Source organism: Triticum dicoccoides, chromosome 7B, assembly GCF_002162155.2.
Source record: "Triticum dicoccoides isolate Atlit2015 ecotype Zavitan chromosome 7B, WEW_v2.0, whole genome shotgun sequence".
NCBI classification, from domain to species: domain Eukaryota; kingdom Viridiplantae; phylum Streptophyta; class Magnoliopsida; order Poales; family Poaceae; genus Triticum; species Triticum dicoccoides.
This window is the reverse complement of record NC_041393.1, coordinates 247,853,740-247,868,242: the sequence shown is the minus strand read 5'-3', so window position 1 is coordinate 247,868,242 and position 14,503 is coordinate 247,853,740. Positions and strand designations below refer to the sequence as shown.

At 43.5% G+C, this 14,503-nt stretch overlaps 1 protein-coding gene and 1 long non-coding RNA gene across 4 annotated transcripts; both read right to left on the bottom strand.

Moving 5' to 3' along the window:
• Window positions 1-1,884: 1,884 nt before the first annotated feature.
• LOC119337035 lies at window positions 1,885-7,728 on the bottom strand. Of its 3 annotated transcripts, none has more exons than XR_005162994.1 (5): window positions 7,342-7,728; window positions 4,770-4,878; window positions 4,119-4,549; window positions 3,790-4,013; window positions 1,885-3,113 (listed from the first exon to the last, which is right to left on the bottom strand). It is a non-coding gene; the product is annotated as an uncharacterized LOC119337035 (long non-coding RNA). The 3 variants fall into 3 exon arrangements; XR_005162992.1 differs by having other exon boundaries at window positions 1,885-2,544; XR_005162993.1 differs by having other exon boundaries at window positions 1,885-2,544; window positions 4,770-4,873.
• Window positions 7,729-8,733: 1,005 nt separating this feature from the next.
• LOC119341856 (probable RNA methyltransferase At5g51130) lies at window positions 8,734-14,248 on the bottom strand. Its single transcript, XM_037613706.1, has 8 exons — window positions 13,904-14,248; window positions 11,885-11,999; window positions 11,104-11,151; window positions 10,117-10,369; window positions 9,916-10,003; window positions 9,749-9,814; window positions 9,262-9,330; window positions 8,734-9,159 (listed from the first exon to the last, which is right to left on the bottom strand). Exons 1-8 carry the CDS (start codon window positions 14,099-14,101, stop codon window positions 9,070-9,072), a joined length of 927 nt encoding a protein of 308 aa, XP_037469603.1. The 5' UTR covers window positions 14,102-14,248; the 3' UTR covers window positions 8,734-9,069.
• Between the last annotated feature and the right edge of the window lie 255 nt (window positions 14,249-14,503).

Here is a 14,503-nt window from a genome sequence, read left to right as displayed (position 1 = left end):
CCACTGGTGGCCTGTTACTAGTGGTAGGCCCAAATTCAAGCCCGGCACTGATCTCTATACCAGGATCAGCAAAGAAGACACTGCCATGGCAGCATAAATTGTTGCCATACCATTGTTTTGCAATTCATACAAGACATATTCATACAGACATACATATCATCATGAAATATATACATCACATTTTGACGTTCATACACACATTCCATAAAATATAGATGCAATCCAACATACAAAGTCCCCTAAAACATACCAGGATAAAACAGAATAACTATCAAAAATATTGCAGCACCTCAAACACAATTTAGTCCATAACAATATAAGATATGCATGGAACTCTAGATTGTCTCCGTCATTAGATGTGACACCCTTGGTTGGTGCATTGCCGAACCTAACTAAATAGAATGAAAAAGCATGTAAGTGCATATAAAGACTATCAAAAATAAGACAATATAGATGTATATGAACTAGTATGATTAGGAAACCACTATGAGAGCATGGTATCATGAAGAATATGGGTACAGCCCCACTAATCTTAACTATCAACACCTAGACATCAAAATAAGTGAACCTACGAAGCATGAACATAGGATATAAAGTAAGCCTGATACACTTACACATGTCAATCAGGGATGTTGTCAACCATGAGAATGTGCTCAATGTTGTAACCATAATTTGACATGACTTGGACAAACAGCGGTAGGATTCATCAAGTTTCCAGGCAAAACAGAAGATAGCAGTATGCGGGAAACCATCCAAGAAGACAATGTTTACATAACACATGAACACATTCTCAAGAGATGGTATAATAATAAGAAAACTACAAAGTGTTGCGGATAATGTAGAAGGAAACAATTCTTTTAGGACATAACCAGACATTACAAATCAGAAATAAAAACAAGGGTGAGCAACATATAGCATTGTACAAACCAAACAACAATTTGGTTTTCTGACAAATTAAAACCAACCATCCAAGGACGAAACAAACATGGTGTTTATAATTAGAATAACCATGTACTTGTATGAGCAACGACATAAATTGAATTGAACTACTTTAGTGCTATTAAAGTGAATCATAAATCCAAGTTTCTTGAAAGTGTAGTAACATCTGCGAAAGTGCTATTCTATGCTCGAGCACAGGTACTATCGGTATCCTACCCGCACGAGAACCTCGGGATCGACAATCCCACGTGTATAGGCCAAGGTATTGCTATCGTATATGTTTTAATGAACAGTTCGAGTGGCCCACGTCTGGCATAACGGGCTTGCTACCCCGTCTGTTACCTGGGCTACGGATCAGACAGCCGAGCAACAGTGGGACATCACCGCGTGGATTCTGGACCAACGTCGGGTGCTGTGTCATTTATTGCGCCCCCACCCCCGCAGCTGGACACAAATCTTCTCCACCACGATTCAATTCATCCGCATCTGACGATACTTCATCCAGCAGCTTGTGTGAGTTGGATCTCATTTTGTAATGCCAGACTCTGAGAGAAATAGAAACGTAGGAGCCATGGCGAGAACTGCCCTGTAGCCTTCAGATTTGTTTTCACTCAGAACGGGGAATTGCTCAACTACTGCATGCGTAGGGGGAGGAGTGACTACCCTGCTGCTTATGTATATGCTGCCCTGCTTTCCCACTCTCACAGTTTGAATTTCAAATGGGATCGGCAGAGCACTGGGCGCGCGGTCTCACAGCCACTTTTATGCATTTCTCCGACAAGTATTTCCGGACGGAGGGAGTATCTATTAAATATGTATAGCAGTCTGTACGCATATGCTGATGCTTACAAAAATTCGTGATGCAATATCATATCCCTTGGGAATTTCAGTCTTGAATAGCTTACTGTGACAAAATTCAGAAAGCATGGCCATAATGTCAGAAAATTCATGAAAAAATGACAGCATCCTATCAGCGCACGTACATTGTGCATACCATCATAAATTGAGTCAAAACATTCATGCAGATAAGTTTTCCTTTTATTCCCAAACAAGGCATTTCGGCAATTGCTACGACTAACAACTAGCTAGTTTGCGGACAGGCTTTGGAATGTCACCCCGGTCCGGGCAGGTTGTTCTCTTCTGCCCCTGCCGGCGACATATAGCGCAGAACCTTGTCCGTTTGCTAAGGCCCTCTTATGGTGCTTTCTCCCGGCTAGTTGTTGGGCGCCGCATCTCTTTCCGCTTCTTTGGTGCCAACAATACAACAAGCCTGCTCCCAATAGTTGCATCTCCGCTAGCAGCAGCAATTGCCGTTTGCACCAGCAGCTGATTGATGACATCTCCATTTTCAGCTATCATGTCCTCCGATCCTAGCCCATCCCTAACTTCAGCAAAAGGCTGCATCTCTATCATGCAATTCTTTATGAGACATGAACCCTTCTCCCAAGAGTAGAGATTGTAAAAATTGTACGCCTCGCCGAGTGTATCAGAGCCTGTACCCAGGGCAAGCACGGTTTGTCAACGAATCCACGAATTGCTTTCTCAAGGGCGCTGGGCTGCCTAGGGCAGGTCGTCCATCCTGGAGCAGCAGCTCCAATTCTCACCCTGCGTCTCATAAAAATTCAAACTGTCACAAACATATTTTCGGAAAAAAATAACAACACAGATGACGTTTTTCTCATGTACACATTCATTGGTTTGACACTTTCTTTTGTCCTCTGATTCCATCTCACTCAAATCAGGCAAACATTATGGAATCCAAACATCTATATGCAAGAGACTACGTTATAGGCCATACTAAATTTCTTGGGTTTTACCATTTAAGTTTGTAATTACAAGTTTGTCACCTAAATTGTGCTATTTAATCACTCATGTCGATAACCAGTATCAATAAAACCAACCCACATTGCTATTTTTTTTCATTGTTGATCATGTGATTGGTGCTAGTATATTCATTACTGGTTAGGAGGAAAAGCAAATCAGGCTTTCCACAGAAGCTACTTACCTTTTCTAATTTCATCACGATTTCATTATTCGAAAATAATATAACAAAAATCCTTTCCCAAAACAACCCAGATGATGCTTTTCTCTTTACATTCATTTGACATTGGCACCTCATATGGTCTCTATTTTCCTTACGAGACACGCCCGCCATGAATGTGTACACCTGAAGTCTGTAATCAAAAGTTTCCAACTGAATTGTGCTATATTGGAATCCAGTATGCAGAATAAACCAACCAACTTTTTTGTATTGCTTTTTATGACCATCTACTGTGTGCTAGTAGTACCATCACTACCTAGGAAGGAACCACACAAGAATATTCACAAATTCTATTCAGCTAGGTTAATTTAGCCAGGATTTTTGCTACTTGATAAATATATAAACGGAATCTCTTGGAATACTGATCACCGTCTGCATATCAGTTTATGCAATTGCAAGTTCACCCAAATCAGACAGCACAGTGTGGAATACTACACTCTTTGGTGTCACAATTTAAATCTGTAACAAAAAGTTTGTCAACTAAATTACGTTGTTTACTCACTCATATTAGGACCCAGGATCCAGAAAACTAACCAATACTGCTATCCATTTTTCCCCTCAGGCATGTGATGGGTGCTACTAACTTCAGTATTGGATAGGAGGAAAGCAGAACAGGTTATGATAAAAAAGCAGCTCCACAAAATACTTTTAAATTTTCTAATTTCTCCTGAATTTCATTGTTCGTATATAACTGATATCTTTTTCTGCAAAACTAAATCATCCTATCTTAAGTCAGTCCACATTTTTTTAAATACACCTAAAATCGCATGATTAGACTGCAATCGAAACAAACTTGCCCAACAGATTACCTTCGAGTCTAGCCTGGAGTTTCTCGGTCAATCTGATCAATTGACTGCTCTGCTGGCGGTTCAACATACACCCCGGCCGCTCCTTCCCCAACCGCTGCACAAATCTGTCCCTCTGCGCTAGCTATTGCCATGGGGGTAGCTCTTCAATTGATACCGCGACGGCGGGGTAGTGTGGCGGCTCAGTTGGAAGCTCGTTGTCGTTCACCTCCTCCACCACAGCCGTCCTGCACCGGCCATATTTGGTACCATGACACAGATCCCTTTCCCCACGAATCCAAAGAAACATGAACTGCGCACCAAGGATCTGCGGGTTGGGGATGGGGGTTTACCTTCTAATGGGCTTCATCAAGAACTGCATCCCAACTAGCGCCACCCGCTACTGCTCAGCAGGCCGCAGTCGTCAATGGAGATCCAACAGGCGTAGCAAGAGGTAGGAGACAACTCCGCCTCGGATCCATTCCTCATTTACTAGCCCGGGGCACCGCCGGCTAACGGAAAACTGATTTCCTGAGCTACGGATCAGGAAAATATGACAGTCCCGAGCCACGGCTCGGCTCTCCTTCCGTCACAGCGGCATCTGCGCGCGCTGTGACCGGCAACCCGTATGCCCCCGCCGTCTACTGTATTTCCTCCCCACTTGATTTAAAAACGAACCACTGACTGGCTTATAATTTAATGCAGCGCATCCAAATGACAAAATGAGCCGCCCAGATACCGATTGCACCTGTGCTCGGGAGCAGAATAACCGCTTCCGTAACATCTGTGGGTATTATCAGAATAGCATGTGTAGGGTGTATTAGACCCAAATCCAATTTATACAATAAGAATAAAATCCAATCTAAATATAGCTTTGACATGGTTATACTAATTATGAACATGGGAAATTCTTATCTAGCAACAAGTTGGCATTGCATCCTAGAGTGAGCTGAGTCTCAGTTACCCAATAACAAGCACTACTGACAGAATTCACGCCAACTCACTTGCCTAATGATCATGTTGCCAAGTCCAGATCCAGCAGCGATCGAATACACTCCAGCCACTCCACCATGAGCCGTGCAGATTGCAGAAAAACACGCCATCACACCTAACCTTCAATTATGTAGTCAACATTGAAATATCCAAAACATCTTATAATAGTGAATGGAGGGAGTAGTATATAGTAAATGAGGTTTCTGTATAGGACATTCTGTAAAGTTTCTATTGCCTGCACTTTAAACTAAGCTCAATTTTTTCAAACAAGTGCAAAGTGGCAATAGATATTTTGCATCCACACATACTACCTCAGACCTAAAATGTAAGTCAATTTAGGATTGTATTGGTCAAAACCTTTCTAAGTTCGACCATCTATAAAGAAAGAACCACTAGCATCTAAATTATCAAGAGTTGCATTTTGTATTAGAAGTAGAAATTTGTAGATAGACCCGGGTATATAAACAACTGGGAAACAACAACAATTTGGTAGAAAAAAACAGATAATTTTGATTTTCAGAGCATGGAAGGACCTGCCTTGCAGTGGTCCAAATCATCAATTTATAACTCCACCCCAGGTCATTGTCACAATTAGCGGAAGACATAATACATGTATTTAATACACGACACACTAATTAAAGTTGATAGTAGCACAATTTGTTGTTTGCAATAAAATAGGTCACAAATTGCACGTTCAAAAGTTTAACGTGATGAAATACCTAGTACAAACATCTATATGGAAAGTTTCTCATTCTTCGTCAGTTATGCGCATACCCAATAAATGGAAATAAACATAATAAATGTAGTGCACACAAATAATTTTGTAAGTGCAGAGTGATACATCCCCAACGTATCTATAATTTATTAAGTATTCATGCCATGTTTAGTAATTTTGTATGTTCTTGTTTTTTTTGCCTATTTCTTTGTTTCAACAAAAAAAACCATACCAAACTAAGTACAAACGTGACAAAAATTTATGGTGATTTTTTTGGAACATAAGAGATCCCTCGAAGCTTTGGGGAAGGATAAGAAGACCCACGAAGACGCCACAAGATCATATGGCACGCCCCAGGGGCCGGGAGTGTCGTTTGAGCTTGTGGGGCCCTCGTAAGTCCTTTTGGTGTGATTTCAACGCTGAAAATTCTAATAAATAGAGAAACCTCCGAAAGTTAACCTAGATGAGTTTTTCCTCCGTGGCAAGCCTCTGTTCCAAAGAGATATCATCTGGAGCCCTGTTTAGGCACCTTGCCATAGGGGGAAAGCCATCACCGGAGGCCATCTTCATCATCCCCGCTGCCTCCATGACGAGGAAGGAATAGTTCACCCTCAAGGCTGAGGGTATATACTAGTAGCTATGTGATCTCTCTCTCTCTCTCCCTCTCTCCCTCTCCCTCTCTCTCTCTCTCTCGTGATCTTGATAGGACACAATCTTGATCTACCATGAGCTTTGTTAATATAGTTGGATTATATGGTGTTCTTCCCCTCTATCTTTTTTGTGGTGAATTGAATCTTGCTCTTTGAGGTTTCTTTGTTATCGGATTGAATACTTTTGATTTGAGATCACTTGATGCATGTCTCACTCATGGATACTTGTGATGACATTGGGGTATCTAGGTGACATTAGAGTTGATTGATGTGTATCATATGGTGTTGTCGGAGTATGATCTCTAGAACTATTCGTGACATTTTGGGCTTGTTCAGTAGAATGAGCGGAAACACAACTTTCAGGTGGTTTACTACCTATGCAATTTCATCCTACTTTCTCTGATAGGAATAGAAACCTTGGAGAAATTCTTTGCCTCACTTTGAGGGATTTTCATATGGTTCAGTTATGTTAGTGATGTTGAGAGATTGCACTAGTGAAATTATGAACCCCAGGCCTTGTTTCTAAGCATTGATATATTGCTCGTTGTTTAATACTTCTACCTTGTTGTTTTTTTTATTCATTATCTACCATCCATATTACACATCTATCATCATCTCTTCGCCGAACTAGTGCACCTATACAACTGACAATTGTATTGGATGTGTTAGGGACACAAGAAACTCTTTGTATTTTGATTGCAGGGTTCTTTGAGAGAGACCATCTTCATCCTACACCTCCCACGGATTGATAAACCTTAGGTCATCCACTTGAGGAAAATTTGTCGCGGTCCTACAAAACTCTGCTCTTGGAGGCCCAACAGAGTCTACAAGAATAAAGTTGCGTAATAGACATCACAGAGCTGGTGATCTGCTTCATGAATTAGTGCAGGAATTGCACAAACCAGTGTAGGCACTAAGGAAACTAAGTTCTCGATTGTAGGAATCACACCCAACACGCCACCATGAGCTGGAGCACCACCACGGGGTCCAGTGACAGAGATGCCCGTACTTGGTCACCGTTTCGCTCCCGATGACGGAGCTGCCCGCACCTAGCCGGTGGACCCGCCACCACGAGGCCATAGAAGATGGATCCGGCCGCCACAAGGCCGTAGAAGGTGGATCCAACCGCCACGAGGCCATAGAAGGTGGATCCAGCCACCACAAGGCTATAATAGGTGGTCTGGCTGCCGTGAGATTGGGAGGGAGGTGGCTGCTCACCTTGAGGTTAGTGAGACTATGCGGACCACAGCGGCACCTCTTCCGCCCCTACCGGAGCACACGAGCGGAAGTCCTCATAGCCGGGATGCAGAACGACCATGAGCTCATCACCCCGAGCGCCACTGCCCTGCGTGCAGCGTCGCCCCCCGCGTCCAGCGCTGCCATCAAAGTAGATCAGAGGAGGGAAGGAGTGGCGCGGTGGGAAAGTGCGAGGGGGCGCCGTCGTGGTAGATCGGAGGAGGTAGGGAGAGGCTCTGTGGTGTGACAAGGGGATCTGGGGGCGGAGGCTAGAGGGGATGATGGGTGCTGGGGAAGGGAGAAGCACAGGAGGGGTTAGGGTTAGATACTATTTTTCTGAGGAACGATTAAGGTTAGATACTAGACACGGTTTGGATGGGATCCGTGGGCTTTTAGCCTGTGGCGGCCCTCTCTTAAACGCAGTGGCAGGAACAAGACAGAGCCTGTCACTATCATTTGTGTTCTAGTGTCGGGTCCAAAAAAAATTCTGCCACTGCTATTTTTGGATAGATTTATTGCAAGACTCAAAATAATAGTGACGGGTACATACTGCTGCCCGCCACTGGTAACTCAAATACCAGTAGCGGGCGTCAGTTTCTGCTCGCCACTGATAACATTTGTTTCACGACAAATATGGAGAATTGTTAACGGTGGCAGGCATAAACTAACGCCCGTCATTGGTAAGTTAATAGCAGTGGAGGTCGTGTTTTTTGCGCCCGCCACTGGCAACTATCCAGATTATCAGTGGCGGGTGCGTCGGTACCCATAGGAAAGACCCTCTCAACAATCGCGGGCTCCAATGTTCGGGTTGAGACACTTTACCAATTTGACAAAGATCACTAGCATGCATTGCACGGGTTGGCGACTAGTATATATATTTCGAGAAAAGAATACGAACAGTACAATAACTAGCCAGCTCGCTAGGACAGGTCCTGGTCCTGACCGGCGGTGGGAGAGAGAAGGGATTCCTTGCTTGGCTTGGGGCAGGGGAGAGGATGGAGATGGTTGCACCTCTGCTATGCTGTGCCTTCTTTTGGGCTTCTTATTTATTTTTGGAAGATCCCTGGAGCTTTTGGAATGTGGTTGCATCTTCTTGCTTTGGGCTACTTTTTTATTTTTGGAAGATCCTTGGAGCTTTTGGAATGTGGTTGTATCTTCGGACAGTGAGTGATCAATGGCTTTTTCTGCAGATTGCTCGTGGAGTGGGCTAGGGTGAAGCTTGAGCTGCAAGGGACAGAGACATTGGCGATTCTCCTCGGCTGCTCCAGAGCTGAGCAAAGCAACTATAGTGTCTGAAAGTTGATCCAATCGACCCAAAGATATGCCTGTTTATACGATAAACTGGTAGCAATTGTGAAACTGCGACAAAACTAGGATGTTCATAGGAACAGAAATCTTGTATTACTGGAAGGTTTCTCTGGCATACAAAATTCATCTACACAAAGGCTAATTGCCTAAAGTCTGACAAAATTATCGAAAACTACCTTAGGGAAGGCAATACCACCACCACCCTATCCATATCATTCCTTGGGCGCTTGTTGAAAATGACACTTCCACAAACTGCTAATCTAGCGTCATGTGAAAGCTTGATCATCATATTTGTACCAAAGAAAGCACCGGTGAAGCTCGACAAATCCCGCAGCACCAAACTTACGCATCCGAAGCATCACATGAGCCTCTGGGCAAGAGGCAAGCGTCAATCTCATTCCATCATTTGTAGTAAACTTCAATTGGGCGATCAAAACCAGCGACAGAACCAACCAATCTGTTGGTAATCACCACTGCTGACCTGAATCCTACCTGCAAGCACCACTGCATGGTTTATAACAACTCTACTGCAGGGAACTGGAAAAGAACATACTCTGCTGCAGGAGTAGCATTAGTTGCCGATATAGAACGAACCTTGTCCAGAAGTATCTCCCGGAATTTCTCAGGATATATACAGATATCATTGAAGTTTTCTTTGGCAACCTGAAATCCAACAGAAAAAAGGACAGGACGATATGAGTTAACTCCACCCCATGAAAGATTGAGAAGAAATAGTTGTTTCATCGATGGATCAGGATTTTTGTTACTAATCATTCTAAGATGCATAAGATTGTGTGATCAGGGAAAACAAAAGCAGGTTGGGTGAGAGTAAGACCCAAATGTAAATGATGAAAGACTTAAAAAAAACGTAAATGATGAAAGACCGGGAAGCAAATCAAACCAAGGAGTACATCTAGCTTTGAAACGAGCAACAGACCAAAAGAACAGTTCAATGCAACATACTCATGGCTATCCTTCAGGCCTTCACAAACAGAGTCAGAGCTTTAAAGTTGAAACTACACCATCTCAAGCCAAAAACAATCATGTAGCATCAGTCATCAGTCTGACAATCAGAAATTACCTCTGACACTAATCTGTTTTTCCTATACGAGGTCCAAGGTTGAGGTTCCATGATAAAAATCCCTCCCTGCAAAACAAGAGAAGCCAGAGGAAAGAAGACAAGGTATTGTTAGTTTTTCCTCTTACCACAGAGATCCAATTTAGGGAGAGCAGAAGAGAAATAGATACCGGTCTTAGAAGACTCCATATCTTCACAAACAGAGTGGTTATGCCATCATCACCCCAGTTCAGATGGATCCATTTTGTCACGCTCAAACTGCAAGAGAACAAAAGCATAAAAAAACAAGATGACATCCAATTTGGATAGTGACTAATACAAAAAAAATCAAAAATTCTCTGACATGTCTCTCTTGTAAATTTGCAACTTACCACATGATGGTGTCATACCGTTCTGTATATCTGTGTGTGCTCTGGACAAAATTTTCAGACCGAAAAGAGATAATTTCAAAAAGATCAGGTTGCTCGTGTTTAGAAATATTTCCATTTGGCATCTCAGATACCACTTCTTCTCGACAGCTATGAGTTGTGGAGTCTGATGAGTTATGAACCTTGGCACTTTCCGGAGCCACGTTGCCTGTTCGAGATATCCTTCTTAAATTCCAGTTAGCAGTTTCAATCAAACCTACAAGGTTAAGATCAGAATCGGTTTCATTTGACAAACCCAACACAGCCAACCAGACTACATTTGGCAAGGCAAGAACACACAAACATTCCGAAACTAGAAGGAACTATTTAAGTATGGTTGATGATATTTATTAGTAATCTGTCAAATATTATTACTTAATTACAAACCATGCATCTGACGTAAAAAAAATACAGAAATCCAAGTTTGACTGTCATAAATGCACATTCTGCTAAAAAACAAATTAACATTATAAATCTCATACAGAGTTTCATAATTTCAAGACAGGTTCAGTTATTAATAGAGAAACATTGAATTTGTACACATGAAGGCGTTGGCATCACCAAGGATTTTATGCCATTTAAAAAAAAATGTCCAACCAAATCATACTTCTTTAGACATGCAAACACAACACACCTCACAAGCATTGTGTCAATAGAATAATTACGAACTACTAACAACACTGAGCTGGGGTATGCAATAACCGGTCGAACAGGACTAGAATTTTTTCATTTGCATTTTATGTTGTCCAGAAATGAGCATTAATGTTCTCAGCACACAACATTATACAAGAAAAACACAAAATGTACATAAGGGCTGCTGTGAGACAAGCATCAATCAGATCTTCAGATTGTTTTTCGAAAAGATTCCAGCTACCAGGTACTTCATGCACTAAAAATAAACAATATGAAATCTGAATTACAAATATACAATATTACAATAACAATTTAAACCTTTATCGATGTCAACTCCAAGGATGCTTCGACACACAAACTTCATCGCTGCACAAGGTAAGAAAACTAGAGATGAGAAACTGTGTTTGTCAGGAAATTTATTTAGAGAAAAAACACTCCACAGTATATATATGTATGTATATGTATATGTATATATATCTTGCAATTCTGGCATCTGCTCAAAATTTTGTACATGTCACCTGTGATGTATTGATTTCTAACAAATGAACGTCAGAAGAGCCACTAATCACTGCATAGAATAATGGAGCAGAAGACCAGCTACAGCTAATTGGCATTCGGTTCTTATATGGTCAAGGGTTGTCAAATGGAACTATGCTATTGCAGATCATAATAATAAGAAGTTAACAAAGGTGGCTGACATGTTTATGTAGAGTGGTCTCAACCGTATTACAAGTGACAATCTACAATAGATGGCACATACTCCCTCTGTCCCATAATATAAGAGCGTTTTTGACACTAGTGTAGTGTCAAAAACGCTCTTATATTATGGGACGGAGGGAGTACTCGATTAAAATTATCCTAACGTGACCATATGGATAAATCAGAGAATATTTACAAAAATTTGCTAAATAATGCTTATGTTAATCTGGATAAGACTTTCATAATCAACAAGAGAAACTAAAACAATGTAACTGCAGAGTAACAGTAGTCTGGTAATTCAAGAACAGAAGCTATAACATTGAAGTTGAAAGTCATGTGAATGACCAGAAGATTATTTACCAAACAAAACAGAACAAAATTATTATCCCCAGAACATTACCTAGACCGATTGTGACCAAACCTTGGTTGCATCCAATATCGAGACAATCCTTGCCTGCAAACCACTCCTTCTTGAATATCTCAAGGCGGGGATCTTCACCAACGTTACGATCAATCTGTTGACATCAAAAGATTGAAGTTATCAGCTAAGATTGGTTGATCCAGCCATTGAGTGCCTTTTTGTTGTATTAAGTGAACTATCATGTGCAGCATAGACCAATTAAATGTCCAATCTAATGAATAGACCCTCTGTCCGTCTATCTGCCTCCTTTGTACAGGTGAATTTAGCATAAGCAGATCTGTCAAAACAAGTACGTGCAGCTAGGCTCCATGCTTGCTTACTCCTTCTCTACCAATAGGAGTGAATTGCAAAAAACCACCACATTGAAGCGTAGGTTTGCAGAAAAGACTCTTCTACGAATTTGTGCCCGAAAACACTGATTCTCGGCCTAATCTTTTGCAGAAAACACTAGTTGATGGCTTTAGCCCATCTGATGACGATTATGACAGATGGAGCCCACCATTTGCTGATGTGGCTAACGGCCTTTTTGCCAAAACGTCCTCCCCTCACTAAAAAATTCTCCCCTAAAAAACTACCCTCTCCCTGCTCCTCCACCTCCCTCCGGCGCGCCCCCGCTTTCCAGTGCCGCCACCTCCCTCCCGACGCGCCCCCGCCTCCCAGCACCGCCACCTCCCTCCCGGCGCGCGCCCGCCCTCCCAGCGCCGCCACCTCCCTTCCCGGCTACGACCCCGACGCACAGCTCGGGTGCAAGCGCAGCAAGCGGAGGTCGCGCGGCGGCAGGCGGCTCGGGGCGCGACCCCTGCCTCCCGACGACGCACAGCTCAGGCACAAGCGACGGTGTGCTTGACCCCGCTCTGCCAGCAGAGGAAGCAGCAGCGGCGGCGCCCTTGACCCCAACCTCCCAGGGAAGCAAGCAGCGACGGCGGCGCGCAAGCTGCAGCAAGCAGCGACCTCGAAGGTGAGCGCGCGGTGGCCGACGGTACCAAGCGCATGGCGACTCCAAGCCAGCAGCGCTGCCGCGTGCATGAACCAGCCACCGCCTCGTCCTCTGGTGCTCGTCCCACCACCACCAGATGCGGCACCACCGGCCAACGGCGACGAGCCAACCTCTTCCCCCCCTCTGGACGGTGTGGCCATGGCTGGCGACGAGGACCATGAGCGACGATGCCTCTGCTGCAGGCCGGCGACGAGGAGCTGATTGCGTTTTGTACTTTTACCCGAAGGGTGACTATGCAAAAATACCAGGCCCCACATGTCATAATCGAGGTTAAAATGCATAAAACGGTTGATCAGTGTTTTCTGCAAAAGATTAGGACCAAAATCAGTGTTTTCTGGCATAAATTCGTAGAAGAGTCTTTCCTGCAAACCTACGCTTCAATGTGGTGGTTTTTCGCAATTCACTCCTGCCAATAGCATTACAGTAACACCTGTGGGGTATTAATCAGAAATTATCCTACATGTCCAATATGGGGTCAAAGGCTCAAAGCAGTGGTGATTACTGTGCCCCCTAAAATTCGACAGCCATGTCACACACAGTACCACAAACGTTGGATTGTCTAACTAATGCTATGGCGTAAAACTGGCAATTTTAACACCAAAATACCCAACAGATAGCGTCTATGCTGGTCTACCGCAAACTACAATCAAACAAAACAGTATATTCATCTCACTCCAGTTTCCATTCGATGCAAGAAAAATGGGAACCACGGGTCCTAGTAGTTGCAAAACTCAAGTTCTGCAAGCTCTGAGACACAAATCAATGCCGAAACCAATCAGCGCATTTCATCAAACAGCTTGGGCACGTCTTAAGCAAAAGCTTCACTACTTTCAACTAAGCAACATAATTCGTATATGTATATACCATCCCAGTCCTAGGAACATCGCAATCTCCAGCAAAACATTTCAACAAATAACTCCCCGGCATACAAAACACAATGAAGATTCACCGTTTGTTAGAGAGGCCACGGAGTGGAGGGGGGATAGCGCGGTTCAACTCACTCGGTAGCCGTAGTAGTTCCTGTAGTTTCCGTAGATGAAAACCTCCTTGTTCTTCCGCTTCTTCCCTCTACCTCCACCCCCGCCACCTGCACCGCCGCCGCCGCCGTTTCCTCCTCTTCCCTGTGCGTCGCTCTGTTTCCTCTCCGCCTCTCCTTTGGGTCCCTTGACCGCGGAAGGTGGCTGCGCGAGCGCGACCATCCTCTTCGTCGCTGCCTTGTCTCCCTTCGCGCGGACGGTAGTGGGGAACAGCGCGCGGACGGCGAGGCAGAGGAGAAGAAATCCTTCAAGGCGAGAGGCTTTTGCGGCGCCGACTTGAGGAGAAAAGGAGGAAGGACCCGGCGAACAGCAAGGAAATTAACACGTAAGCCCCTGCGGTGCGGTCCATTCGAAAATTAGTTTTGAACACGGGAAGGCATGTGCACTGTTTCTTTTTTTTTTAGAAATAACCACATACAGCATATTTCATTAGACAAATGTATTACAAAGAGTACACACGTGGTCATTACAGAAGACATACATAGATGTCTTGCAATATTGCAACAAAGACTTCATAAAAAGTAAAATTAGAATTACACTTCGGCAGAATCTTGTGCCACGCCC

What these genes read in the sequence shown, in the direction of transcription:
- LOC119341856 (XM_037613706.1), bottom strand. Translation starts at nt 14,101, where the DNA reads ATGGTCGCGCTCGCGCAGCCACCTTCCGCGGTCAAGGGACCCAAAGGA. An exon ending in GGAACTACTACGGCTACCGA is followed by an intron (nt 12,000 to 13,903) that starts GTGAGTTGAACC and finishes TGATGTCAACAG; the next exon opens with ATTGATCGTAACGTTGGTGA. An exon ending in CGGTATGACACCATCATGTG is followed by an intron (nt 10,004 to 10,116) that starts GTAAGTTGCAAA and finishes GTTCTCTTGCAG; the next exon opens with TTTGAGCGTGACAAAATGGA.